The sequence below is a fragment of the Lipophrys pholis genome (genome assembly GCF_963383615.2).
Source record: "Lipophrys pholis genome assembly, chromosome: 13".
NCBI lineage: Eukaryota > Metazoa > Chordata > Actinopteri > Blenniiformes > Blenniidae > Lipophrys > Lipophrys pholis.
In genome coordinates this window covers 18,801,667-18,827,740 of record NC_137632.1, presented here as the reverse complement: position 1 = coordinate 18,827,740, position 26,074 = coordinate 18,801,667, and the positions used below count along the sequence as shown (strand labels likewise).

The following is a 26,074-nucleotide window of genomic DNA, read 5'->3' as shown; positions in this document are numbered from 1 at the left end:
TGCCATGAGGATTCTTCTCACAATCCAAAAACATGCATTTGAGGTGAATGTGTGACTGTAGGATTGCCGTTAGGTGTGATTGTGAGTGTGTGGTTACCTGTCTCTCTATTTGTCCCTTGTTGAACCGGCAACCTGTTCCGGATGCAACCTGCCTTCGCCAATAGTCAGCTGTGATTGATCCTCGAATGGATAAATCGGCACAGAACATGAACAGATGAAAAACCAACATAATCAATACAATGTCTAAATGAGACAGATTTCATTGTGTTTACCAGATAGTTCATGCAAGAGAGTGTTTTTGTTTCTACAACATCAATATTTAAAATGAGAATGAGAAATGCTCCTCTCCTCTTTTATCCAAATTGCTTTGATGCCATACATCCCATATATCACCATGCAGGTCATTTCAATACACACTTCCACACAGACTACAACAACTCCCACAGCCAGCTATGCAATAACAAACCTGCCACCTAAACTCATTTACAGAGTTGCAAGCCTCCGACTAACCCCACCCACCCCCTTTAATCTTCCTCACTGAACAATAAAGGTGAATTTGTCAGGTGAGTAAGTAACCAAAGGAGAGGGGGAGGAACAAAAATGTGAGGCTGGTGTGACAGTGTCAGGCGGGCTGATGATAAAAAATGATGTGGTTCCCTTCATCCTCCAACCTGAAAGTTCACACACACACACACACACACACACACACACACACACACACACACACACACACACACACACACACACACACACACACACACACACACACACACACACACACACACACACACACACACACACACACACACACACACACACACACGCGCACGCACGCACTGGTCTGATTAAAGCTTGTAAACATGGATTGGTGGGAGTGTCTGTGGACCACAAGGCTAATTGAAGCCTTCACTCTGAAAAGATTGAGTAATAGTCATAGAAAAATGCATATAAAAAAAGAGGAGGAGGAGGAGGAAACATAGACGATGAGAAGGGTGATACATCTGTCCTCTTTATGTTTACATACAAAAAGCATGGTTTTCCATGAATACTTGGCAATTCTCTGTTTGGCTGTTGATCCAGCTTTACACTAAAAGATGAAATATCTCAGGACTGTTGTGAATTGTGTTTGGCACAATTTATAGAACCATCCCAATCACTTTTCTTATGGAGCGATGGCACAAAAATTAACCCCATAATACAGTAATCCAGACATTACATCAAATTTAAGTTTTGATGAGGTTGAAAGAATAATGCACCATGTTTTAGTGGCACCAATTAAAATGTTTGAGCAATGTTTGGTTAATAAAATCATTCACTTGAATACTGGACTGAATTGAATGCCCTACAAAGGTTGTCCTTCTCAGATTTGTTCATGTACCCTATACATACTTTAAACAAAATTAAAAAAAACAAACATATTACACACTTTCCTTCATTGTGAGTCAGTATTATAGTGGTTAAAATGTCAAAACAATTGGAGAAAAACTGTGGATGCAGGAGGTTTTACTTTTCTACTATGCCCGTTTGTGTCAGATTTCATAGATTTGTGTTGTACAAAATACTTCTGCATATGCATTTTGGGATCCGGGCCCATGCAGAGTAGTCTGGGTATCCCACAGAGCAACAGATGTTTAACTACTCTGTCCAGCCACTCCTCTGCTGCTCCATCACTCCACCGGCTTTGTGTGTTAACCAGCACTACGTGTGTTTGTCTCCTCCTCTCATTCATCGACCTGTGTTTAGGACTAATTAGCTGTGCGCCTCCTCTCCTCTGCTTCCATCCCGAAGCCTTGTCTCATTGCATTGTCATCTCACCATTTACTGTGCTAAGTAATAATCATCCAATCTCTTCTCTCCTCCTCCCACCTCCCCTGGCTTTGACTCCCTCTTGCCCTCCTTCGTCCCTCCCTCTTGTCCTCCTCATTATCTTCCAGTCTCGGCTGTGAAGGCTGCCATTAATCAACTCATTTTGAACAACGTTGAACCTTGCCACCCTGAACACCCACCCCTGCTGCACCAGGAAGTGTTCTATTCCCCCGCGGTCCATTAGGTCAATCAGAGCAAAACTGGCCGATAACAATAGACACAATAGAAACCAAAAGCAGATATTAAACCAGATGCCACAATAGGACACAGACAGCAGGAGAACAACAGGCTTTTTTATTCTTGATCTGTTAGGATTTTTTTTTTTTTTTTTTTTTTTTTAGATTTTTACTCCTCACTTATTGTCTGCTAGGATACTTTAAGACCACACTAGTCCTATTCAACTCTGTTTTCACAATCAGCTTGAGTGTTGAACTTAAATCTTGTCATTTGAGATAAAGGAGCTTCTGTTACAAGGTGGAATGGCAAATTAAGCTTAACGGTTACTAATTGTCATCATTGCTGTCATGTGTACCTGTTTTTTGTCTGAAACTTTAATGTACTGCTGCTTGTCTTGGCTAGGACACTCTTGAAAAATAGGCTTTTCTGGTGAAATTAAGGTTTAATAAAATAAAAGCAAGAGCATTCATAGATTTCTGACGTCCGCCAAACCCAGACTCAGAAAGAAAAAATATGTTTCCGGATCACCTCCAAAATGTTATGGAATCTTCCGGGGCCGAATAGCTATATGTGGAGAAGATTTCGACAAAATCCATGCACTAGTTTTGACGTAATCTTGCAGAAAGACATACATGCAGAAATAGATATGTTCTGAGCCAAAAAATAGCAGTATTGCATGTTATGTTCTTCTCATTTACTTTGATATATATAATCATTTAAATTAAATAGTACTAAATTCAAACCTTTTGGAAACATATTTATTTGACAGCCGGTCCTAATCATGTTTCACTCTGGGTAAATTATTTAAAATGCCAAATAAAAAATTGTTCTACTCTATTACCATGACATTTTTAAAAAATACACTACTTAAATTCTTCACACCACTTTTCTCAAGAATGGTCAAACCTTTTTTTTGCCACTTAACTACTGAGGCCCAACAAAATTGCCCAATGGGTTTCCCTCATTTACATTTGAGTATGAAAAGAGGCAACATGAATGGTTCCTTTACAGCTGAGGGTAAAGAGACTGCTTAGTTGTTCTCTCTTTTTTTGGGGTTTTAGCGCCATGGCCTGCATTGTTGCACTTGTTTGTGTGGTGTGTGTGTGTGTGTGTGTGTGTGTGTGTGTGTGTGTGTGTGTGTGTGTGTGTGTGTGTGTGTGTGTGTGTGTGTGTGTGTGTGTGTGTGTGTGTGTGTGTGTGTGCGTTTGTGTGTGCGTTTGTGTCTGATCTTTGTAGAAAATGACTCGAGTTACAAAAACATAGCAGAAACATTGGGACCATTTTGGAAATGTTCACTGGTTTTAATTGAACAAACTACAGCAAAGTCACCATTTCTTATAACAAGACAATTTTCACAACAAAATGTCCATCTTTTAATCTCACTTTAATATTTTACTTCTATTCAGAATGAAACTCAACACTCAAACAGTCAGTGCAGCCAAACATTATGTGCAGCATGCAGCATGACAATAACTTAAGAAATCAAAGACGTATATTGAAAGTACTATAAAGAAGAAAATGCATGCATTTTGTAAGCCTATTAAATGGAATATATTAATGCACGAAGAAAAGCACACATCCTTTCACCCTGCTGGGAAGGAAAATACAAACAAAAAACAAGGATTCAATATCTACTTTAAATGAGTTGAAATGGACTAAATAAAGACGGATCGTGCTCTTTAGTGGCTACTTCATAATCCTTAAACGGCTTTGACACAGTAAACATGTTTCTCCATTTCCACTAAACAGTTAGAGATTCAAAAACAGCAGTACAACCCTGACTCCTGGCTTTAGTTTCAGTGGTTGTCCTCAATCACCTGATCACGTCACCCTCAGGGCGAGAGGATATCACTGTACAAAGTATCAAATAATGACTGCTATCTATTTGTAAATAGATAAATGCCATCTGCATGAGTTATATGAACACAAAGACTCTTTTGTTGGTGGTTATTAGCATGGCAATCATGACCATAAATTACATGTCCATTATATTACCTAACACCATTTGAATCAGTGGTGTTAAATTTCAAATGCTCCTGCCCGTATATCCACACACCCTTATCTCAAATGTTACGATATTTGTGGCAGGATATCAAGACCTGGTGTTCAAACTTTATTATGCGGTGGCATATACCCTTTGTTATTTATCTTCAGAGCAGCAGATCAATGAGTATTAATTACTTTACCATATAGTTTTAAGACATCACCCTCATAATACTGACTTTCAAAGACACTGGGAAAAGAAATAACACCCAATCATGAAAACATGAAACATTTATTTGACAGCAGAAATCACGTGATCTCCTTTTGATTAAAAGCGAGGAATGAGATAAGAATTGAATTCAGTTTTATTTGTATGGCACATTACATTGATATTACATTGAATAAAGTAAACTGGGGGCTCTGCCAGACGTACCTACAAAGGTTTTAACAAATAGTGAAGTTGTAACCTTCAAAGTAGAAATTGAAATGGAAGATTGTTCCACTCAATACTGATCCACTGACAGCTGGTTCCCTTAAAAATGAAAATAAAATGTTGTGTTCTGTGTGGTTATACATTTTTTTCTGGTCATAAGTGGTTCTCAAAAACGATCAACAACATAATGCAGTAACAACTTATAGAAATACAGAATATTTGAGTATTAAATTTGCCGGTATGAATCAATCAGACTAAACCTTGTGGTCAATATTGTAAAATGTTATATTTCTTTTCTTTCATTCAAAAGATCGCAATGTTTTCTTTATGAAGCTGGAGATTGAGCTTTTTGATCCCAGGTGCACTTTTTTTCAAAACTTGTGAAAAGAAACATCTGTTTCCAAAAAAGTAATGGCATGGGGTAAATTTAAATAAGAATTTGTAAATCGCATCAAGATATTTGAAATTGATGACAGCAACACAGAACAATAAAGTTGAAACAGATGAAACAAAATGGTGGATAAGTAATTGAAACCTTCAACAACTAAACTTCTTATTTGGCAATGGGTTAGTAAAGATGGGGGAGGTTCACACCAAATGCTTATAAACTTTCTCAATGACAAAATATCTAATAAGATATGAATATGTTATAAGACCAGATGTTTTTACTATTTTTTTTTCAACTGGGGACCAAAATAATAACATAATCACTTTAAAAATGTAAAAAAAAAAAAGAAGAAAAGTTGAAAAGTTCATGTGTTCTAAAAATAGATAAAACAACATTTCAATGGTTTTCAGATTTTTGTAGATGAATATTAAAGCCACATGCCGGCACTCACACACACACACACACACGCAGCTCAGTGTTCACTTCAGACTGGGTTCGTTTAGTTTGCAGGCTACATCAGGCTGTTCAGCAGGTGTTTGGTGTGTTTGTCTTTGACATGAGAGCAGTTTTTTTTTTTTCCCAGGTCTGTGTCGGTCTCTTATCAGCCCTGATCCAGCAGGAAATAACTTCCAGTAACTGTAAGTAACCCTTTAAGTGAAATTTAATTACTCATCTCAGATTTTAACTAAATCTTTTTTTTTTTTTTGTGGGCAATCACATTAACTTTACAGTTCACGCAAAAGTAGCTGTGGAGTTGAAACCACCTGACCAACTTGTTGACCACCTGCCTATCTTTTATAAGCCTCCATTGTGTGCACAATGTGTGCAGTGTGAGATTAAACACAAGACAGTTCAGACACAGTTTGTCTCACCTGTCCATATTTAGTCTATGTAGCTTGAGCTTCCAGGGAGAGAAAATAAGTTTGCTTTCTGTAACTTTACTACCCTTTTATCTGCCCCATGGTGTGGTGATGGCCAGTAATCATAGCAGCAGCCGCTGATAACAGCAGTTTTGTTTATGTAAACCTGAGCAGGCAGTAAAGTTTAATGAAGTTAGCTGTAAAATGATTGATTTCACCGTCACTCAGAGTGTGATTAGAGCAATTTCAGCAATATAATTTTTAAGGGTGTTTGTGTATATCACAAACCGGACATGTAGTGTGTGTGTGTGTGTGTGTGTGTGTGTGTGTGTGTGTGTGTGTGTGTGTGTGTGTGTGTGTGTGTGTGTGTGTGTGTGTGTGTGTGCATGTCAAAGACGGAAGTAAAGACAGCAAGAAAAAGAAAGAAAGAATGTAATAAGTTAGAAAACTGCAAGAAGAAAGAAAGAAAGAAAAAAACCCTGTACTATCACATAATTTTAATACAACCTCTTTATGCAGGTTTGTATTGGATTTTCTGAAGCTGAAGTGGCTTGAAATAAAAGATGTTGAACACTTTATGAGTGCCCTGCCCCTGTTGCCTCTGGCCAATCACAGTTCGGCGCACTTTATGGGTGCGCGTAAATTTTTCCTTCAATGGCAGAAGTGTAGATTACGCGCATAGTGTGTGTGAAGTGGATCATATCAGACAGAGGGTTTTGAATACTGCTAATCTACGTTTCTTTCACGGGTTTACATCGTGAAGGCTGAGAGGAGAGGTTCGGGTAAAAGTTTTGTTACTAAGTTTTCATAAAGAATCATATAGGCCAGCATCGTACCAAGCAACTGTTTGGCGCTCACTTTCTGGTACAAACATGACCTCTTCCATGGAGAAATCCAAAAACTTTCGGATTGATGCCCTGCTGGCGCACGAAGCAGAGCAGAGGACGGACAGAGACGGTGCGTCACCCGGGTTTTACTACAGCATGAGCCCCGCTGACAGTCCGGAGTCCACGCGCGGCTCGGAGCCGCCCTCCCCTCATCGGAACCCAGCAAACTGCTCTCCAGCTCCACCCGGGGTCCTGTCCAAGTCCCACCTCTTCAACCTGCCCCAGGCGGGATTCACTGCGCTGCACCAAGTGGGGCTGATCGGGATGCACCCGGGCTCCATGTACCCTCTGACGGCCCTGGGAAGCCAGCACCACGGCTTCATGTATCCAAACTTTACGCAGCTGGTCCAGCCGTACCCCGAACATCTGAAAGGGGGCCCGATGACCGGAGCGCTACCGCTGGAGCCCTGGATCAGAGCCGGGATCATGATGCCCAGACTCGGAGAGTATGGTGGTGAGGTTATTTATTGCTCATCAGAATTCTACTATTCAGCTTCTGTCTCTTTGTCTTTGGAGAGATGAATGTGAGTTTCAACATACATATGACAGTGGATTCAAATGTAATAGATTAAAAAAAAAATGTATTGATGCAAGTGCTATCATAGGTTTTGTCAGTGATGTCTTTATGAATAATGCGAATCCCAGTATTGTTAGTAAACAATTTAGAAATATGAATATTAGTTAATAATAATTGTCATTTTTTGAATTAATATAAAAACTTTTCCTTGGTCAGGCTATTTCAAGATAAACTTAAATGTAAGTGAAATTAACATTTTACCTGCAGGTTATAATTTTATCGATATGATTCTTGTGTGTATGAAGTTATCAAAGCCAACAGGCTGCCAGCATTTCAATCAACACATCCAGTGATAAATTGTCTTTTAATACCTTTTCATGTAAAGGCCTTTTGGTGAAAAGAAACAAAGAAACCTGTGCACTGCACTGGTTTGGAAAGACTGGTGACATTGAGATGCTGTCACTTAAGGACAATTTGCCTAATAAAAATAGCATGTGATATTTGTGTAAAGGTAACACCTGATATAGACCTACCACTCAATCAATTGACAACATTTATAGTGTTTTCATTAAGGTAATGGACCTATGTGATAGTTTATTACCTCTGCAAAGCACCCCCTGCCCTATCACAACCTCTCATCATGGCAATAAATGTTAACAAAGAGACACTCAGATGTGCTGGCAGCTTGGCCTGTGACATTTAGACAATTCCACAGAATAAAAAGTCTGAGATTCTCTATTCTGTCTTTGTTTTTCCTGTTTCAATATATTTTTTTCCCTAAAGGCCAATGGTAACCTCTTTTGCTGATTGGTGCATCAGTGTAAGTGATAAAATTGCAAATAATGTTACTAATCTTCCTTTTCTCCCTCTGTCGTTTCCCCTTCAGCTCCAGCTCAGGCAGGTTTGTTGGGAAAGTGTCGGCGGCCCAGGACAGCTTTTACCAGTCAGCAGCTGCTGGAACTGGAAAACCAGTTCAAGCTCAACAAATACCTATCCAGGCCTAAACGCTTTGAAGTGGCCACTTCGCTCATGCTGACAGAGACTCAGGTAAGAACCTGTTGTAGCACAAGAAATGATTTTACAGACGCAACATTCTCAGAGAGCAGAAATAAGTATGCACCACATGAGTTTAATCTTGCTTATACCATACCTTTTTAACCACATATTGTCGATGCTTTTCTTCATTGAAATTGACTTATCAGCTACAGCAAACCCTCTGATAGAAGGAAATGTTGTTTTTTTTAACCCCAAATGTCCTCACCGTTGTGAATCCTGTTGTTTTTTTTTTAGGTAAAAATTTGGTTCCAGAACAGACGCATGAAGTGGAAGAGAAGTCGCAAAGCTAAAGAACAAGTGACCCCGACTGTGACTGACACAGACTCAACTGGGATTGATATACAGAGCATCAAGTCTCGCGGGGGCTCTCACAGCTTAAGTCTTGAAGATGAAGAGGAGATAGAAGAAGAGGATGAAGATGACAAAGAGGATATACAGGTCCTCAGTAGTGGTTCTTTGAGCTCTGTGGGCTTCACACGGCACATGGGAGGAGTCACGGCGAATTACAGCTCCTACTCAGAGGAGGAAATGGAGGAAGGGGGCCTGGGAACAAGAAGTGGGGCTTTCCCATAGTTATAAAACTTCAGTCTGCTTTTATTGTATCTTTTAGCATTCAATACTATTGGAGCGTCAGTACACAGTGCAATCAGTTGCATATGTATTGTGTCATACAGAAGATCTTGCTTTTTTGTGACCTAATCGTCACATCGTCACAGCAAGAGTATGCTGAAATCTGCACTATTATCCAAACAGGATGATGCCACCTTTATTTACATAGACATTAATATGTTAAAAGCGTCTTGACTTTGAAACCAATAAATGACTCTGGTTCATTTTATTTATCAATATTATTTACATGTTATATTGACACAAAAAAGCTGTTGCCCCATATGTTTTGTCACCTGTGATCATTTTCTCTATATTCAAACATGGCATTAAACTGTATAAATCATGGGTAATAGAACTTTCATGTGAGTTTCTACATAAAGAAACAGATATAATATGTTGTAAGAGTGTCAGTGTTACACATCCATGTGCCCTGCTCTGTTACAAAGTATTGTTTGAACTTGAATGAAATTGGCAACTTTACAAGTTTCTATTATGACATGAAGCCACACTTAGTTACTCATTATAATGGGAATGTGATAGTGTTGCAAGAAAAGTGTAACAATAGTGCCATTTTTTTTAACAATACAATTCTGTTGTATTATATTTAATGTTATACTTTGTGTCGTTCATTCTGCATGGTATTGTTGTTGTCACAAACACAAACACAAAAACAAAAACCCACCCACATCCTGTGTAGTATTTAAAATGATGGTTAACGCAGCAATTTTCTTGTGTTTTGTAAAGTGTTGTCAGTATAATTTAACATTTCAAGAATTTAATATATTTCCTCTTTGAAGACATTGTTGCTGTTTCTGTAAAAATGAAAAATTGTTTAAAATATAAAGTTGAATTCATTACTGTGTGTTGATGACCATGTGTGTGTTGGAAAAGTTGAAATAGTTTATAATAGTTTTTAGGGAAATAAATAAGTTGTACCAACCGGATGTTTGTATTGAGTCATAAACAATGGGTGACATGACACGCCAAGCCTCACTAGATCGCTTTCTCAAACGCTTTTTCTGTTGTTGTCTTGCCCACACAATTGTCCCTCGTGAGGTGCCGTACTTTCAATTGTGCCACAGCTCTCTTGTCGCCATAGAAACGCCTGAAGTCGACGCTTGTAGAAAAAAGGTATAAAAAGCTGTCTTTAACCCCGCGGTATAGTTCACTCACGGAAAGTAATGACATATTTTATTGTGTCAGTGAGTTTCTGTTGAGTTTCACAACTTCCGGATTTCCTGTTTATTCATTTATCGACTGAATTTAGCCGGAAGTACGTTTTTGCTCGGTTTTACATGTAACGCTGTTTTTTTTGTCTTTTTTGGCCGGCTGATTGTTTAAACTTCTCTCAACGTAGGAATCTCGTCTGTCTTCTTCAGTTATGGCACAGGGTTCCGATCCTTTGCTCTCCACGGGTCCATGGAAGGTCTCCACTGCTGAAAAGGAGCTCAAAGTAAAAATCTTTGTGTTTGATTTCACTTCATTGAAGCAGTGGGCTGGTTGATCTCCCAACTATTTGAAATGCACGGATCCTGTGATCTACAGATTTCTTTCTCACTCAGAGTGAGACGTTGATATTACGTTTTATCCTGGTTCTAGCTGGTGGTATTAACAGCATCACCAACATAATGTGTGCTGGTTTTAACAGCATATGTGGTGTTTTGCTGATGCACCAGTTTAATATGCATAATAACAACAATAAAATATGCCAGTCGTTGCTGTTTTTCTTATTAAGGTTAGAATGTAATTCATGTTTAACATTTTTATGTCTCCTATCTTTACACTTTTCGAACAAATAAGCCTTGAAACAGCCCTGGTATTGTTAATTTTCCAGTGACTGCTGTGCACAATGAACAAAAGATACTCCAGTGTCCTTATTTAATCAACTGACAATAGTATTTGCAAATCATGTTGCCTTTGAAAAAGTGTTTTCAGAGTGTTTGGTCTTTTCGAAATTTCACGTCTGCAATTCTACCTGCAGCCGGATGCTGGGATTCACCACAGAAAACGCGATGGAAAATACCAACAACGAAGGTCCAACCAAAACACCTGCTGTTTCTTAGGATTGGAAACTTCCAGTGAGCTGGTGTGGGAGGACTGGGACCTGGAAAAAGAGTTAACAAAGACATTAGTGTTAAAGAACATCCATACCAAGCTGCAGAGGTTACATATACGGTATTATATGCGCACACACACACACACACACACACACACACACACACACACACACACACACACACACACACACACACACACACGCTCAAGCTGTACTCTGTAAACATTGATTTACAGGGTAACATAATATTTCTTTGTTTTTTCAAAGACCTCCAGTTTCCAAGTTTTTCTCTGCCATCATCCCGGAGAAGCTCGTTCTCAGCCCAGGGACTTCTATCTCTATTCCAGTCACCTTTACGCCTCAACAAAGGGTAACATGTCCTGAAATTATGAAGAAAACCATACGACCTGACTCGTGTTTTTGAAATGATATGTACAGAGTTGTTCAATGCATAAAAACACATTTCGAATGAACTATTACATTGTAAAAAATGTAAGCATAATCCAAAGACAATTGAGGCTCATGGGAATCACTGAACATTTAATACCACTTTCTGCCTATTCTTTGATATGGTCCCACAACACAAATTGGCTCCTACTACTCAAATTAGTAAAACACAGACAGTTTGGGAAAAAAGAAAGATAATTCATATGTGTGTATTTGATGGTGTCTGTTTTTGTAACACTGTTATGTGTTTATATCTGTGCCTGGGACAGTGTGAATATGAGGACAGCATAGAGTTTCATGGAAAAGCCGGCAAGTTTCAAGTATTCCTCTATGCTGTCATTCCCTGCCATGCCTTGGAGGTGCCTGACTCTGTGATGCTCCCTCTCTGTGCTGTCCAACACTCCACACATGCAAGTTTTGTCTTGAAAAATACAAGGTACTGTTACTATGCTTTTTTTTATGTCAATATATGCATACATTGGGGGCAGGAAATTGAGTCAACTCACCAATGCTTTACTTAAAAAAAATGTTTATTGTTTTCTTGTTTTACTTCCTTCAGTAAAGTCCACACTTATTACCAATGGGAATGTGCAGGGGCATTTCAACTGAACCCAGAGCACGGCCTGCTGAAACCTGGGCAGAAGTGTCCCATTACAGTGGTCTTCAGGCCGCAAGAGGCGCTTGTGTACCAACAGTTGGCTTGCTGTCGATTTGGAGAAGAAGCAGAGAAGGTTGAGAGCTGCTGTACTGTGCTTCTTCAGGCACAAGGTATTGTATTTAGACTAAAGATGGCCATTGTGTTCTTTCTGGAGACCATAGATGTCCTAGCAGTCTTCACCAAATTGCTCCTTTAATACAAGGATGAATCAGAACTATTGTCACTGATTTAACCCCCAAAATGAATGCTTTATTTGAGGTTTACTAGGTGAGCAATGCATGCATTTCATGATTATATAAAGAATGCATTTAATAATACAGTATATTAATGCATATCTGGTTAAAAAGACCTCCCTCTGTCCCTCACCTGTGTAACTCAGGTTATTGGGGCTACAGGAGGCCTGTGGGTTGCCATTTATGAATGGGACTATATTTTTAGTCCCGATACATGTAATATTGTGGTTACATGATGTGATTTAATGAATATATAAACATGCTTGGTCCACAAGCGACTTTAAACTTAAAAGTTGTTACCTAGCATTCATGTACCGTCAAGGATAAGCCAATAAACTGATCCAGATGTTTTCAGGTCTGACTCTGCATAACAAAGGCATAGTTGTTTCAAATTCAGCCTGGTTTATTTAGACACTATTAATAATAAAGAATGGTGTTGAAAAGAAGCAATTGTCAAGATTGCCCTTTTTTTACTTGCTCTACTTTCAGCCAAATACCCACATCTTGAATTGAGAAATCCCAGCGGCAAAGATGAGAAAGAACACAATACTTCAGTGTTGAACTTTGGCTCTGTGGCAGTTGGACAGTCTTTGGGGAAATATTTTGACATCTTCAATCCATCCCCGGTGCGTTGCCCATACACAGACATGTGCATGCTGCTAGTGACCCTTGTTCACATCAGTTTTTTTTCCTACTCCCTCCCAGGTAGCTGCGACTTTCTCTTTAACTAGAGTGTCCGGTGGGGTTCCCTTGTTTGGATCAGTGTTCTGCTGTGATGTAACAGAGGGTAAAGTGGGGCCTGGCGAGTCACTGCGGGTTACATTCACTTTTTCACCTGCTGTGGTGGATGCTGTCTCCGTAGAGTACTTGACTCTGAAATATAGTGGGGCATGCAGTGAGCCTCGGCTCAGGCTGACTGGACATTGTATAGGTAAGCGAAGCACTTACACAATAAATAATCAATTGCTTTGTAACTTTGAAAAAAAAATCAGTGTATTTTTTCCCAGCCCCCTGTTCAAATTCCAAATAGGAATGTAGTTTGATATCCAAAGAAAGGGTTTGAACATTTCTGTTTCGAATTAGGTCCTAAAGTCTCCCTATCTTCCTCCGTGGTGGACTTTGGATGCATTGAGGAAAATGGATCAGCTGTGAAGAAATTGGAGTTGGTTAATTCTTCTGCTGCTGAAGCTATATACCAATGGGATATTGACTGTAGTGGGAACAGTGTTTTTAGCATCCGACCAGCAAGTGGCACTGTACTCCCACACAGCCACTGCACAGTGGAGGTAGTCTACAGGCCGACACAGCCAAATTCACACCACAGGAAAGTTGCATGCCTCATACTGTATAAGGTAAAAAAGAAGACTATTTGCAATCCGACAGCATGCAGAAAAACAAAATTAGGATTACCTGACATGTCATCTTTTGTATTTTTTAGGATTCTGTGTTTATTGACCTGATAGGTACTTGTCACTCAGAGCTCCAGCAACCAGTCATACTGAAACCTGAACATTTGCCCCTGTTCAAACGCCACTGGTCTAGCAGACAGCACTTGCCAGATCATAGTATGAACTTGGATCAGCAAGGGGTCTGTTCCCCTTTAAAAGAGGTAAACTCCCAAAAATATGAAAGATTTTGGACATTTAATGGTTTGATTATGGAAAATTGTCCTTAAAAATGGTAAAAAAAAAAAAAAAAGACTTATTTCATTTACTTTTTTCTTAGCTTTTGCACCATAAATCAGACGGTTCTGTGGAGATGTCACATATTGAAGAATTGGACTGCATGGATCCTGTACTTGCTTCTCTGTCATCTCCACCTGTATCTGTGGTGCCGACTGAACTGTTGTTTAATCACAAAACAACAACGTCCATCTCCACTTCATCTGCTTTCTCACAGTCTGTCTCCATTACCAATCACACCAAAGAGGAACTCAGGTACCTTTGTTTGTCATAAATTGTGATTTCTCATTCTTCCTCATTGTACAAATCTGTTTTTTTTCTACGTATGGCATGTGAGTATAAAATCTGGTGTTGCTTTTACTCAACCTGTAAAGTTTCTCTTCATTTCATTTTCTTCCAGTTTAGTGTGGACTCCTAACAAAGATTCCCCATTCTCTATAAGCCCCTCATCTACTCATCTCGCTCCACTGAAGTCAACCTCATTCAGAGTGTTGTATGGCCCCAAACAGCTTAATACCCTGCATGGAGCACAGCTTGAGTGCTTTGCATATTGCAAGGTATCATGATCTTGGACACGCAGCAGTGTACACAACATTACAATGTACAATCAGACTTGTTTTGCATTCAAAAGACAGCAACTGTGTTGTGGGTTGCAGGACTTAAACATTCTTTCTCTCCTTTACCTCTTTGGCTGCTGCAGGAGCGCGTTGATATCGGTAAACGACTGCTGTATCCGTTCTGGTGTCTGACTGTCAGAGTTATAGGTCACTCATTCCAACCAGGAAAGGAGCACTTCATCCCACGCTGCTCCCTGAAGCCACCTCAAGTGGTGAGATACAGGCACAAACACATCTAGTAACAGCCTTTAAAAAGACCACGGCTGTACATAAATGAAAGATAATCTGATTTGTGTGTTTGGTTCTTCTTAGGTGTTTCCAGCCCTCGGTGTCATTCCCTATCAAACTGTGCTCCTTATAAATGAAGGACATCTGCCCCTCACTTTCTGCCTGGACTACAACTCAATCCCAGCCTTGATAGAATCCATGTTTGTAGTGCCAAGCTGTGGTTTGATGCAGCCAGGGGATCACAGGATCCTTGCACTCAGCACAACTCCAATGGAAGACAGTCCCACGCAGAGGTTCAACTTACAACTGCAGCTCAATGGAGCTGATTTCACGAAGGTAGTATGCAAACTGCACAAGAGCGAGGGTCATAGTAACAATCGGTCGTGCTCATTTGCCTTCTTTCTATCTGTGAATGCTTGTCTTGTTCGTAGGAGCTGACAGTTGTCAGTGGGTTGGAAAAGCCATGTGTGTCTCTGGAAGGTGGCACCACCTTATATTTCCAGCCAACTGCTGTGGGCTCACAAACCCAGTGCACCCATCACATCAGGAACCTTGATCGCCTGCCTGTCAGGTTGGCTAGCTCTGATTTGTTATCTTGCTGTTGTTATTCTGGTCGTGATTTCTGACATTTTGTCAGTGTATTCTTTGTTGTTTGGACCTTTCTCAACATCATTAATCTCGGCTTTTCTGTGACTGTTTCTTTATGGTAGATTCCAGTGGAGCATTCCAGAGCCAGACCGGGGAATTATCATTGTTGAACCACACGCTGGTGAACTGCATCCCAATGAGAGCTTAGTATGAACCGGAGAAAGCCCCGTGTATCCCAAAAATTGTTCAGACATCAACTTTGTAAATTCTAAAACAATATGTACTGTGTTGACTTATTTTTCTCCTTGTTTTGTCACAGATCCAGACGTGGTCTTTCAGCCCGCTAGAAAAGAAATCATACACACTCAAACCTGTTCTCTATTGCTGGCCACTCCAGAGTGATGGCTCCAACAAGTCACAGCTTTCACTGACAGTGGTTGGGACGGGCTCCAAGGGATTCATAGAGGTGGCGCAGGCCCTTGTGTTATAGCATATATCGCTTCTTTATTCAAACAAAGCTTTTCTGCAATTTTAGAACATAATCAACTGTAAATTGAATCAACTCAAAAAACGTGTGCATGTTTCCAGGCCGAAAAAGCAGTCTTCGATGTGGGAGAGATTCTGGTTGGGAGCCATCGGTTAATCGAAGTTCCTCTGGTGAACAACAGCCCCTGTTCCGTCTCCTTCTGTCTCTCCGTCGAGCAGACACTTCTCAGTGATGAACTAATTCACAATCCTGAAGCTGAACCAAGTGGTAATTTCTTCTATACTTGTATGATATTCTCCATGACAACAGGCTGTATGCTTTTTATCATTTTGTCGTGAAATAAAGGCTTCATATTTTCTGCCTTGTGCTTTTAGCTCTCCATCTAGACCATGACAGGGGAACCATTGCCTCACAGTCCACAATGCAACTGCGATCCACAGTCAGACCACACAGACGAACCCAGTACCTCTGGAGAATCAGCTACCAAACAACCAGTGCCAATGGTGAGCAGAGCACACACACCAAACTAACTTCTATTCCACTGTTTATCTTCCAGTGCTTACCTACGCTTTTTTCCCCCTTGTTTTACTCTGCATCTGTCTCCAGGTTCTGTCTTATCGCTTCCTGAGACGCTGTGTGAAGTGCAAGCCAAAGGAGTGTTTCCTACCTTACAGGTGACTGACGGTTGGAGTAGTGGCTCTTTGGGCATGTTCAGCAAGCTGCGTCTGTGGAAACTCTTCTCATTGGACAGCTTCAATGAACACTTGCTGTCCAACCCCTCTTCTGCAGAACTCATTTTCAAAACCCCAACGAGGCACAGGTAAGAAGCCAATTCAATATTTAATTTGCTTCAAATAGCTGTGTTGATTTTAAAGATTACTTCCATCTGAAATTTACCCTGTCATGTCATTTCATTTTTCAGTCTGAGCAACTGTCCTTCCGTCTTCACTGAAACAATGTTGGATTTCAACTTTAGTTGTGCTCCAGTACATTCAGAGCCTGCAAGTGTTGTGTTGATGCTTCACAACCCTGGTTCTATCCCTGTGGACTGGTATGGGACTTGAGAAGATACATTGAACCAAAACAATACACGATTCATGATTCAGAGTCTACATCCATGAATTAATGTTCAAATCTGCTAATCAGATGATCTCCTACAACATTTTTCATCTTCTTTTATGTTCAAATATTAGGGCATTCTTGTTTCCAAAGGACCAACAGATAGAGCTGGAGTATTGGGCAGTGACAGGCAAGTTCAGCAGCACAGAGCTGTACCAAATGAAGGTCAGAATCTTCATGATATTTTCAAGATTTTGTAGTTGGATTTTGTATTTCTGATTAATTTGTGGGCTGTTGTGAGAAGAGATGGAAACCTATAGTCACATTTATTTTCTTTTGACAGGTGCAGGACAATCAGCTGTTCAGTGTCTCTCCTCGTTCTGGTACTCTGCTCCCTGGCCAGAAGAGGGCAGTCCACTTCAGTTACAGGTCACACTACATTGTGCATATTTGACAAAATAAAACGTTTCCTGAAACAACATTTTCATAGAATCAGTTGACAATTGAATGCATATATATATATTTTGAAAGCAGCTCTGATATGTTTTGCAATATACTAAAAATGTAAATCTTGTCCTCCACAGTCATGACTTCGCTGGGACAGATCAGTTTCCCATTGTGTTCAAACTTTCCTATGGCAGAGAGATCCTGGTGAGGAATATATTAAACGTCTTTATAGAAAACTAGTGACAGAAATAAATATGAGCAATTAATGATCGAATAAAATAAACATTAACCTTGGGTACATGCTCTGTGTATTTGTGTGTAGCTGAACCTCCAAGGGGTGACAGTTGAGAGAGATCAGCCATATCTCCACTTTGCCTCCATTCAACATTCCTTCACCTCTGTTCATATCGGGGACTGTAGTCCTCCGAGGCAGGCGAGTTCTTCATCATTAGTCATCAAGCAAATGCAATCTCTGATGAGAACATTACATTGCACGTGACATATTGAAAAAATCCCATCTGTTAACATTACAGCTGAGACCTCTGTAAAGTTGCAGTTTAACTTCACGTGCTTTAAATGCTTTCACTGCAGGTTTATGAAATACACAATGGTGGTTCAGTGCCAGTCCATTATGAGGTGGACACAGCTGTGTTGTCTCAACTTCAGAATGACAACTTTAATCATCCGGTGCTGTGCTGCTTCAATCCAGAGGGAGTAGTCCCTCCCGGGAGCACAGCCATGCTGGAATTCATCTTTTCTCCACTAGAAGCTAAAACGTACCAAGTATGTACTGAAAAATGTTTAAAAACCTTGTAATGTTTAGCACTGTGTTCCTCTTTCATTTAGTTATCAATTACCTTTTAGGAATCAAGAGCGATTAGATAGTTGAATAGTGAACTGATTATATCAGTTTAATACAATTTCACAGATTCATTCATTTAAAATAAAGCCAAATATCTAATGTTTGTGCAAATTACTATTCTTTACAATCTGTTCGATGTCAGTTTGTGATTTATTTCCTTCCTGTTTGCATTACCAGATGAATGTTCCAATCCACGTACTAGGTGGAGACTCCACACTTGTGGGGTTTGAAGGATGTGGGCTTGGTACTTGGACCTCAGCGTCCTCAAACTCTTTAAAACACGGTGACAGCAAGACCCACAGGGTTCCCTTTCCAGGACAGGTCAGTGCATTTCTGAATAGAGTTCTACATATTGTGTGTAAAATAAAGTCAGTTCCTGCTGCCGAACAGAACTCTTGTCTTCAGAAAGGTATCGGCAGAATTTATTTATCAGCATTTCAGACAATCACATTTTAAAAAGCTATTTTTTAAACCATGTGCCTCTTCGAAATTAGTCTTTCATGTCATTCATTTTGAAACGTTCTGTGTGCATGTGTGGGTAGGCATTATTCCTGTCTGAAGACAGCATCCTACTTGGTGACATCCCTGTGAAATCAAGAGCTTCGAGAATCGTTTTCCTTACCAACGTGTCCTACACAGACTCTGTCCACTTTCAGTGGGACCTGCAGCAGCAGACTAACCAACAGGTACAGTAACTTAAGGAGTGTTGTGTTTGTCAGATGAGACATGTTAAAATGTGGAAACAGATGTATTAAAACTGATCAATTTCTGTGTTTGTGCTCCCTCAGGTGGTGCAAATCCATCCTGACCGAGGTCGTCTCTGTCCAAAGGAGTGTGCCCTGTGTGTCCTGACCTTTACGTCCTCCGACTACCCCACTGTTTACCAGCTTGACCTCATCTGTCAGGTACCACAGCAGAGCCATATATACCATCTCATGAGTCAAAATTACAGCTGAAGTTTTGTGGGCTACTTAACCAAAACTTGTGTCCCTTTCATTCCCAGGTTTATCTAGAAGATGCTCTCATACAGTATCGTCATGATTTACAGTGCTGGGAGGAAGAACATGAGAGACAGCAGAATGAATTATTGATCACAGACAAAAACACCACAGAAAGCCAAAAAATCTTAATAGATGAGGTGTGACTTCAGCGATGAGTTGTTGAATCTTTGCTTGAAGTAACCCAAATGCTTGGTTTTCACTCTATTCTCTCTTTGCTTGGAAACAGGAACGTCTGGCAGGTCCTTCAAGAAAAGGGCCGCCCCTCAAAAAATACAAGGTTTTTTAGTACGCCTGTATCATTAACATTATAAACAAAAATTCATTGACATTGATAATTGACTGCATTATATGTGTATTTCCCCCTTTAGACTCTTCCTCCCATCTGTGCCAGCAGCAGTTGTGAAACACTGGGGAATCCTTATCCCAAGCTAACGGAAGCCGATCGACGGCTTCGGCGGGAAAATGCAAAAGTATGGAGGCGCCCTGAACCTCCCCGAGCCACGCTGCTGCATCTGGAGGTGTCGGCACACTCCCACGGGAGTCAGCAATACAGAACACTCTTCCCTGACCAGTTTGATAAACATTACAGGTGATCCTTAACTCAATGAGTCGATGCAACATCTGACAGTTTCCTTAAGAAGTCTGATCTCACAAGGGACTTGTTTTTGCTTCAAGTTTATGAATTTTTGAATTTTTCTTTTAATCTCTGCTGCCTTTCCTAGGTGCTGCCAGTTTAAGAAGCCTGCTGGGCCACTTAAACCATCATGTGTCCCTGAGAAAGACCTCGTTGCACAGTTACTCACCTCCCTGCTGAGGTAACACCCAGATATGCTTACAGCTGTGGCTTCCAAGCAGCAGGATTCAGTCACATTCAGTCTAGTTGTTTGGTAATATGTTATTGTAGTTACAGTTGTATTTAGAGCTGGAACAAAATTTTAATTATTGCTTTTGTGTTGTGTCTTGCCTCCCTCTTCGTCTTTTTAGAGACATACTTGATGATTCAGCCTTCGTCGAACACGTCTTTTCTTTGCCCTCCATACCCGACATCCACCAGGTGTCCTCTCACCGCTCTCCACTTCCATCCTCCCCCTCTCCTGCTGCGTGTCCCACCTCTTCTTCTCCACCTCCAACCCAGCCACAGCTCCCATTCGCTGGGAAAGCCCACAGGGAAGACACAACAAGCCGCTCGGGACACAGTGCTCAAACAAAAAAGATCCAATACGCTCCTGCTGACATTTGTGAAGATATTTTGATGAACACCATCCAGAACCTGATGATGGAAGCTGTCAGAGGAGAGCTTGTCTTCACAACAGACCGGCGCAACATGACAGGGGAAGACAGAAGCTTCACACACACACACACGTTACCGCTTTTTTAGGATTTGTTGCATCTTTCAACCAATAAATAACATTTTCTGTGCCCCATTAGAAGCAGAAAGGAGTTGTTGGGAGGAGAAGAAGTTTAAAAAGACATAAAAGAAGCATCAAACACTTAACTCCTCATCCTACCTACAATCATGATATGAGGTCCACCGGCCGTTTTCATTAAAACACAATGCATTATTTCATGCAACTTGATACATGTCCTGTATTTTCCACAAGTGTAATCCATCTTTACCGCTCCAATTCACTTGTCATTTTAGTCTTTGCAGCCTATTTTACTTAGAAACATTTCTTTTAAATCCCATTAGAGTTGACTTCATGCTATTAGATTTTTAACACAAACCCTATCTTCTAAAAGTGGTGATTAAACTCGCTTAATTGTGTTTTTTTGTTGAATGAATCGATGTCTGTTAATGATACAAATTATCCACTTAAAGTAATGACTTGTGTCTGCTAAACATTTTTATGTTGCATTTTTCACAGTACTTTGGAGTCAGTGGCATAGAAAAGTATATCTCTCAAACATCATATCACTCAACTGTAAGATTCACACGTCCAAGACTCAATCTGAAGTCAGGTTTTGTGAGGCAATTTATGGCTTTTTTTTTTTTGTTGTTGCAATAAATAAAAACATTCTGCATGACATTTACATCTCACATACATCTTGTCTCACTTAAAATTTGACATTTAGTTCAGTCAGTGATGTAAGATTGAGCTTTCCGCCCAAAATAGAGTCCAAGTCTGCACAGCAGTACAAACAGCACAGAAGTTCAAAGTTCAAAATTACATATTGTAACTTTCATCTCCATTGAACAACAAAATTTGATTTGATTGAAACAAAAACACAAAAAGGCAAAATCAACATTTAAAAAGGCAAGATCTCAATCTCAGTGGATCTATAGAACAATGTGATCGTCACAATTTGTGTCCCTTCCATGAAACACTTCATTCATGCCACTGAGGATCTTTCTTCTCCACTTTTTCCCCCATTAACCTTGTTTTCACTTTTGTGAAACGACTGGGATCAGCAGCTGAACTTGGAGATGGTTGGAAAGATTTTGTTGTGAAGATATTGGACTTGCTCCCTGTGAGTTGTTAGCCCCTCGAATTCAAAATAAGGAATCTGAAGGAGAGATGGAGAAGATATTTCAGTGAAAGACAAACATTTTTTCTAATTAGAATGTGTTGGAGATCATGAATCAGGGAAATGACTAAACTCTTGATGAAAGTAGCTGAGCTTATTAGAATTTCACCCCAGGGTATGTGAACATGAAATAAAAAAATAAAAAAATTATTGTGTAGCATGGGGCCTTTAGAATCCACTACATCGACTATTAGAGCAAGGTTGCTCAAACCTTGCTTTAGGAAGCTCTTAATTGTCATAATATAGAATAAATAAACATAATTGTTCCTCAAGACAATAATAATAAAAAAAAGCAACGCAACATAGCTGAGAAACGATAATGAGCATTACGGAAAATATATAAAAATACAACAACAAGGCATTGTCACATCATAAAGACGGACTACACAGTGAGGTTTGGGCTCCACTTTTAACCCATCCCGTCAGGAGTGGGACGCTACTATTTCAAACCAGCGACCTTCCAGTTACATGAGTGTTTACCAAGAGGAAGCAGCAGCAAGTTTGCAAGCAAGAATCTATGCGGAAGTCTTTGTCACACATACCTGCACCACCTCAAAGCCCATCTTGTGCAGGTGTCTCCTCTTTGTGGCTTCCTTCCCCAGCAAATGCTGAGTGTTGCTGCAGAAGCGACTGTAACCATCCAAACACAGCGCGATCCTACACGGGTACGAAGCAAAAAGACTGGTGTTACGATCGATTAAGAGGAGGTAGACATGTGAATCCATGCCTACACTTTCTCACCCTTTGATACTACGTGAAAGCAGTTCTTACCTTTTGTGAGTGTGCTCCCACTGAGGTAGAGGCAGAACTAATCCATTCTCATCCAGGCAGATTTCCACATCTGGACAGGAGGAGCAGGAAAGTGCAGCAAAGCTACTGTAACTAGTACTTTTGTGCAACGTGCCAACAAATTAATCATGTGTAAATTATTGGGGGCACATGTTGTGGCTTACCTATGGTGTACCCTCTGTGAGTGAACACCCAGGTGGAGTAAAACCTTCCCCCCAGCAGCTGTTCAAGTGGCCCTTTGACCTGTTTGTACATCAGCGTTTCCATTGGTGTCTCAAAGGCCTGGTCCACAGAGGAAAACCTCTTCACATGGAGGAAGTAAGGCAGCTTGGGACCCTAATGAAGCAAGCATAAACAGCGGGCCATAAATAAAGCACAAACCTAGTTTTTAGGTCAAGTTTTCTCAAAGCATGTTCAATTTATTCGAACATTTTCTCACACTGGGGAAGGAGTCCTTTAATGAAATAAAGCTTGGAGACATAACTTTACATGATGCTCACCCAGTAGCATGAGCACTCCAATGAGGAAGATAGATGAAGCTGTGTCAGTTGTCCCAATGTGTTCTTGCTGATGGGCTCTCCTTGTCCTGCAGGACAGAAAATATTATGTAGTTCCGTTTTACCTAGTCATATGGTACATAATCTATAGTATAGCAGTGTATGTTGAAAAATACAAATGAAGAATAGTGATTCATTCAACCAGCATTTCCCATACCTTGCAGCCTCTGCAGAAAGTATGAGCTGAAGATTTTGGACATGTAGTTGAGTGGGAAGCGTTCCAGGTGGATGCAGGAGTGTAACACATCTATCAGCAAGTGGGGTGGGAACTGGCTCAACCTTGTTGACAAGATGCTCTCCAACTTTTCAAACATTTTACTGGAGCACTGAGGAGACACAGAGAAATTACAGAAAATCGCAGATTATAGTATTTTGTCAATCAAGGATAATGAATGCATGCATGTACTAGTGAACTTAAGTACAACTATGGATTTTTTTTTTTATTCTGTTGAGCAATAATCTGCTTTAAAGGAGATACATACATCTCCTTACTTTATACGCTCATCCTGTATGGCATTATAAAATGTATTTAACAGACTCACCTGTGGCAGATAGTTGAGTCTCCCCATGGCGACAACCTGTTTGGCTATTTGAGGAGTGGTGTGGCTCTCAGCACTGCACACAAAGTTCTCAGCCACAGCCTCAAAGAGCGGCTCAGAGCGGCACTTCATTTGCAGGCAGTACTCCATGACGGTGCTGATCAGCTCTGGATCACACTTTCCGAGCCTCTCTGATGCCAACGTACACCAACAAAACAATGTAATTGCATTTATGAAGCAGAATAACACACACATAAAGCAAACAGAGCAGGGAAAATTACGTCAAATCGGTTAAAGAACACTTGATACCTGGCAGGTGTTTCTCCATAGCAGCCAGGAGTTCGTCATGGTGCTGTCCCAGGATCATCAGTGCAGACAGCACCTTAATTATTTCATCATCTCTGAACACTTTAAAGACCCGTGATGCCCTGTGACTCAGCCTCAGCACAAGAGAAATGGCCTGTGAAATAGAATATTGGCATCAGTGTCATATCGTCTCACGACACCAGACAAAGGTTAATCAATTCTACACTTCTAGCCAGATTAACTGCAATGAAGAACTGAATGACAAGGTCTGAGGTCATATTTGGTTTGGATGCTTTATTTAGCAGTGTGTAAGTGAGAGCTGATCGCCGCAACTGCCCCTACCTGACACTGTTGTAACTTCTGCAGGAACTGCAGAATATCACTGACTTGGCTTGCTTTTAGCCGGTGAACCAGCCTCTGTGTGTGTCTGTGCAGAGCGGACAGAACCAGCGCCTGCTGCTGGCTACCAGGCTTGTGAAGCAGAGTCAGCAGGGAGTAGATGGCTGAGGCTTCGCTGGGAGAGACGATGTCCTCTTCTAAAGCAGTGCCGATAGAGTCCAGGACCCGTGACACCATGGGTGACTGGCAGTCTTCCAGGGCACATGCCACCTTGCCCAGGTGGCAAAGCTGCTGCATCCTAATGCTCCCATCGGAGAGGAGCTCCAGGCACTCATTCATCAGTCTGACAACCGGAGGGCTGTGGGCCTCCAACCCAAATTCAACACAAGCTCCCAGTAATGTGGCCAGTCCTTCTGCCCGCTCGCTGCTGGGTAGGTCTGACAATCTGGAACACAGCTCATGTATGACATCCTCTTCAAACAGAGACTGGAGGTGGACCAGTCCCGCAGCATCTCCCTGTGGGGTGGTGTAGGGAGTGTATGGAGAGAGGTGAGGGAGGGGCGTTGCTGTCACTTTAGGGGCAACTCGTCTGACAGCCTGGTACACGGCGAGTTCAGCATCTCTTCTTCCCGGTACGGACACCGGGGGGCTGAGAGGAGCGGTGATCGCAGACTGCACGGATGCTTTACGCGTTTTTTGGAAACAGCGCACGTCGGTGACGCGCGGCTGTTGCGCAATGACAGAATTACAGGCGAAATTCACGTTGGTGCCCACTGAACTGCAGACGACCAGGCCCCGGCTGAGGGGGAAACACGAGGATGCATGCTGACAAGCAGCCCTTACAGATGTGGAGATACACACGATGGACTTCATTGTTGATCGTGGTCTCACAGGCGGTTCTGTCTCAGAAAAATGAAAAGAACAGTCTACAAGTGGATTTTCTGTCGTTACATATGGATTCAAACACATTTTGAACTGACAGACGAGCTATACATGAACTGTCTCTTTATGACCTTTCGTAAAAAGAAAAGAAAACCCGGTGCAAACGGACAGGACGCGAACTTTACAATGACAAGAAACGGAATGTTACGCGCACGCGGACACATCTAATCCCACATAAACAATAACACTTCAATAGATTGCATGCACTTGAACACATCGGGCGTAAAGTTTAGACGACTTACCCTCAGTGAGACAGCAGGTCAATGTTAACGCTGAGGCATGTTACAGAACTTGTCTTCAGCGTTTGGTAATCACGTTGTGTAATGTTACATGTGCGTACACGTGCTGCCACCGTGTGGCCAAGACGCATATTGCAAGATGGCTGCAGATTATGTATCCACACAGCAGAGAAGGGCCGGGGACGCGCACATACGTAACCAGTGATGGTTGGAGTTCATGCAGGGGGCGTGTTGTGTGGTAACTGTTGTGAAGTCAGTGTTGTATGAAGGGGATCCTCTGGATGTGCTGCTGTACACTGGAGTAAAAAGTTTACGCCATAGCACTTCACTATAAAGTACAATTATGAAGCTGCTGCAATGCATTATATGTTATTGCACTTAATAGTACTTAGTTTGTGTGTCCACGCACAAAGACCACAGAAGGTTCATGATGTTATCAAAGCATTGTGTGTCAGTCAAGTTTAAAATGGATTTTTATTTTGTATTTCTTTACTTTCTAGAGTACAAATTTATATAAGCGAAGTTCAAGCAGCACTTTTACCAAAGTATTTTGTACTCAAGTATCTTCTTAATTAAAAAGTAATTTGCGAACTCTTATTCTTTATAAAGAAAAATGAATAAATCCACAATTACAATTTAAAATAAGACAACATGCATATACAAGCACTTTAAACTTTTTTTTAAAATGAGATGGAT

General features: G+C 40.9%; 3 protein-coding genes across 4 annotated transcripts; 2 read left to right on the top strand and 1 right to left on the bottom strand.

The window, feature by feature from the left end:
* The first annotated feature begins 6,360 nt into the window (after positions 1-6,360).
* Positions 6,361-9,713, top strand: mnx2a (motor neuron and pancreas homeobox 2a). The gene is made up of 3 exons (XM_080478903.1): positions 6,361-7,048; positions 7,998-8,158; positions 8,402-9,713. The coding sequence occupies exons 1-3, from the start codon at positions 6,580-6,582 to the stop codon at positions 8,738-8,740; spliced, it is 969 nt and encodes a 322-aa protein (XP_080335029.1). The 5' UTR covers positions 6,361-6,579; the 3' UTR covers positions 8,741-9,713.
* A 444-nt stretch (positions 9,714-10,157) lies between these two features.
* On the top strand, positions 10,158-21,167 carry cfap65 (cilia and flagella associated protein 65; the record flags this gene model as incomplete). Its single annotated transcript, XM_080478210.1, has 33 exons — positions 10,158-10,229; positions 10,758-10,951; positions 11,100-11,202; positions 11,549-11,715; positions 11,839-12,047; positions 12,660-12,796; positions 12,876-13,101; positions 13,254-13,522; positions 13,609-13,735; positions 13,915-14,107; positions 14,253-14,409; positions 14,553-14,681; positions 14,782-15,033; positions 15,129-15,268; positions 15,408-15,492; positions 15,605-15,751; positions 15,874-16,039; positions 16,147-16,275; positions 16,379-16,592; positions 16,695-16,823; positions 16,966-17,056; positions 17,175-17,260; positions 17,416-17,482; positions 17,601-17,711; positions 17,870-18,061; positions 18,318-18,461; positions 18,683-18,826; positions 18,929-19,045; positions 19,144-19,278; positions 19,368-19,418; positions 19,510-19,730; positions 19,864-19,956; positions 20,126-21,167. 33 exons carry the CDS (start codon positions 10,158-10,160, stop codon positions 20,517-20,519), a joined length of 5,091 nt encoding a protein of 1,696 aa, XP_080334336.1. The 3' UTR covers positions 20,520-21,167.
* LOC308118422 (FAST kinase domain-containing protein 3, mitochondrial-like) lies at positions 20,588-25,475 on the bottom strand. Of its 2 annotated transcripts, XM_080477826.1 has the most exons (10): positions 25,382-25,475; positions 24,201-25,096; positions 23,862-24,012; positions 23,556-23,743; positions 23,171-23,339; positions 22,957-23,042; positions 22,621-22,792; positions 22,439-22,508; positions 22,210-22,324; positions 20,965-21,646 (listed from the first exon to the last, which is right to left on the bottom strand). In XM_080477826.1, the coding sequence occupies exons 2-10, from the start codon at positions 25,068-25,070 to the stop codon at positions 21,548-21,550; spliced, it is 1,920 nt and encodes a 639-aa protein (XP_080333952.1). In that variant the 5' UTR covers positions 25,071-25,096; positions 25,382-25,475; the 3' UTR covers positions 20,965-21,547. The 2 variants fall into 2 exon arrangements, with proteins under 2 accessions (XP_080333953.1, XP_080333952.1); XM_080477827.1 differs by having other exon boundaries at positions 20,588-21,646; positions 24,201-25,461.
* Positions 25,476-26,074: the final 599 nt, after the last annotated feature.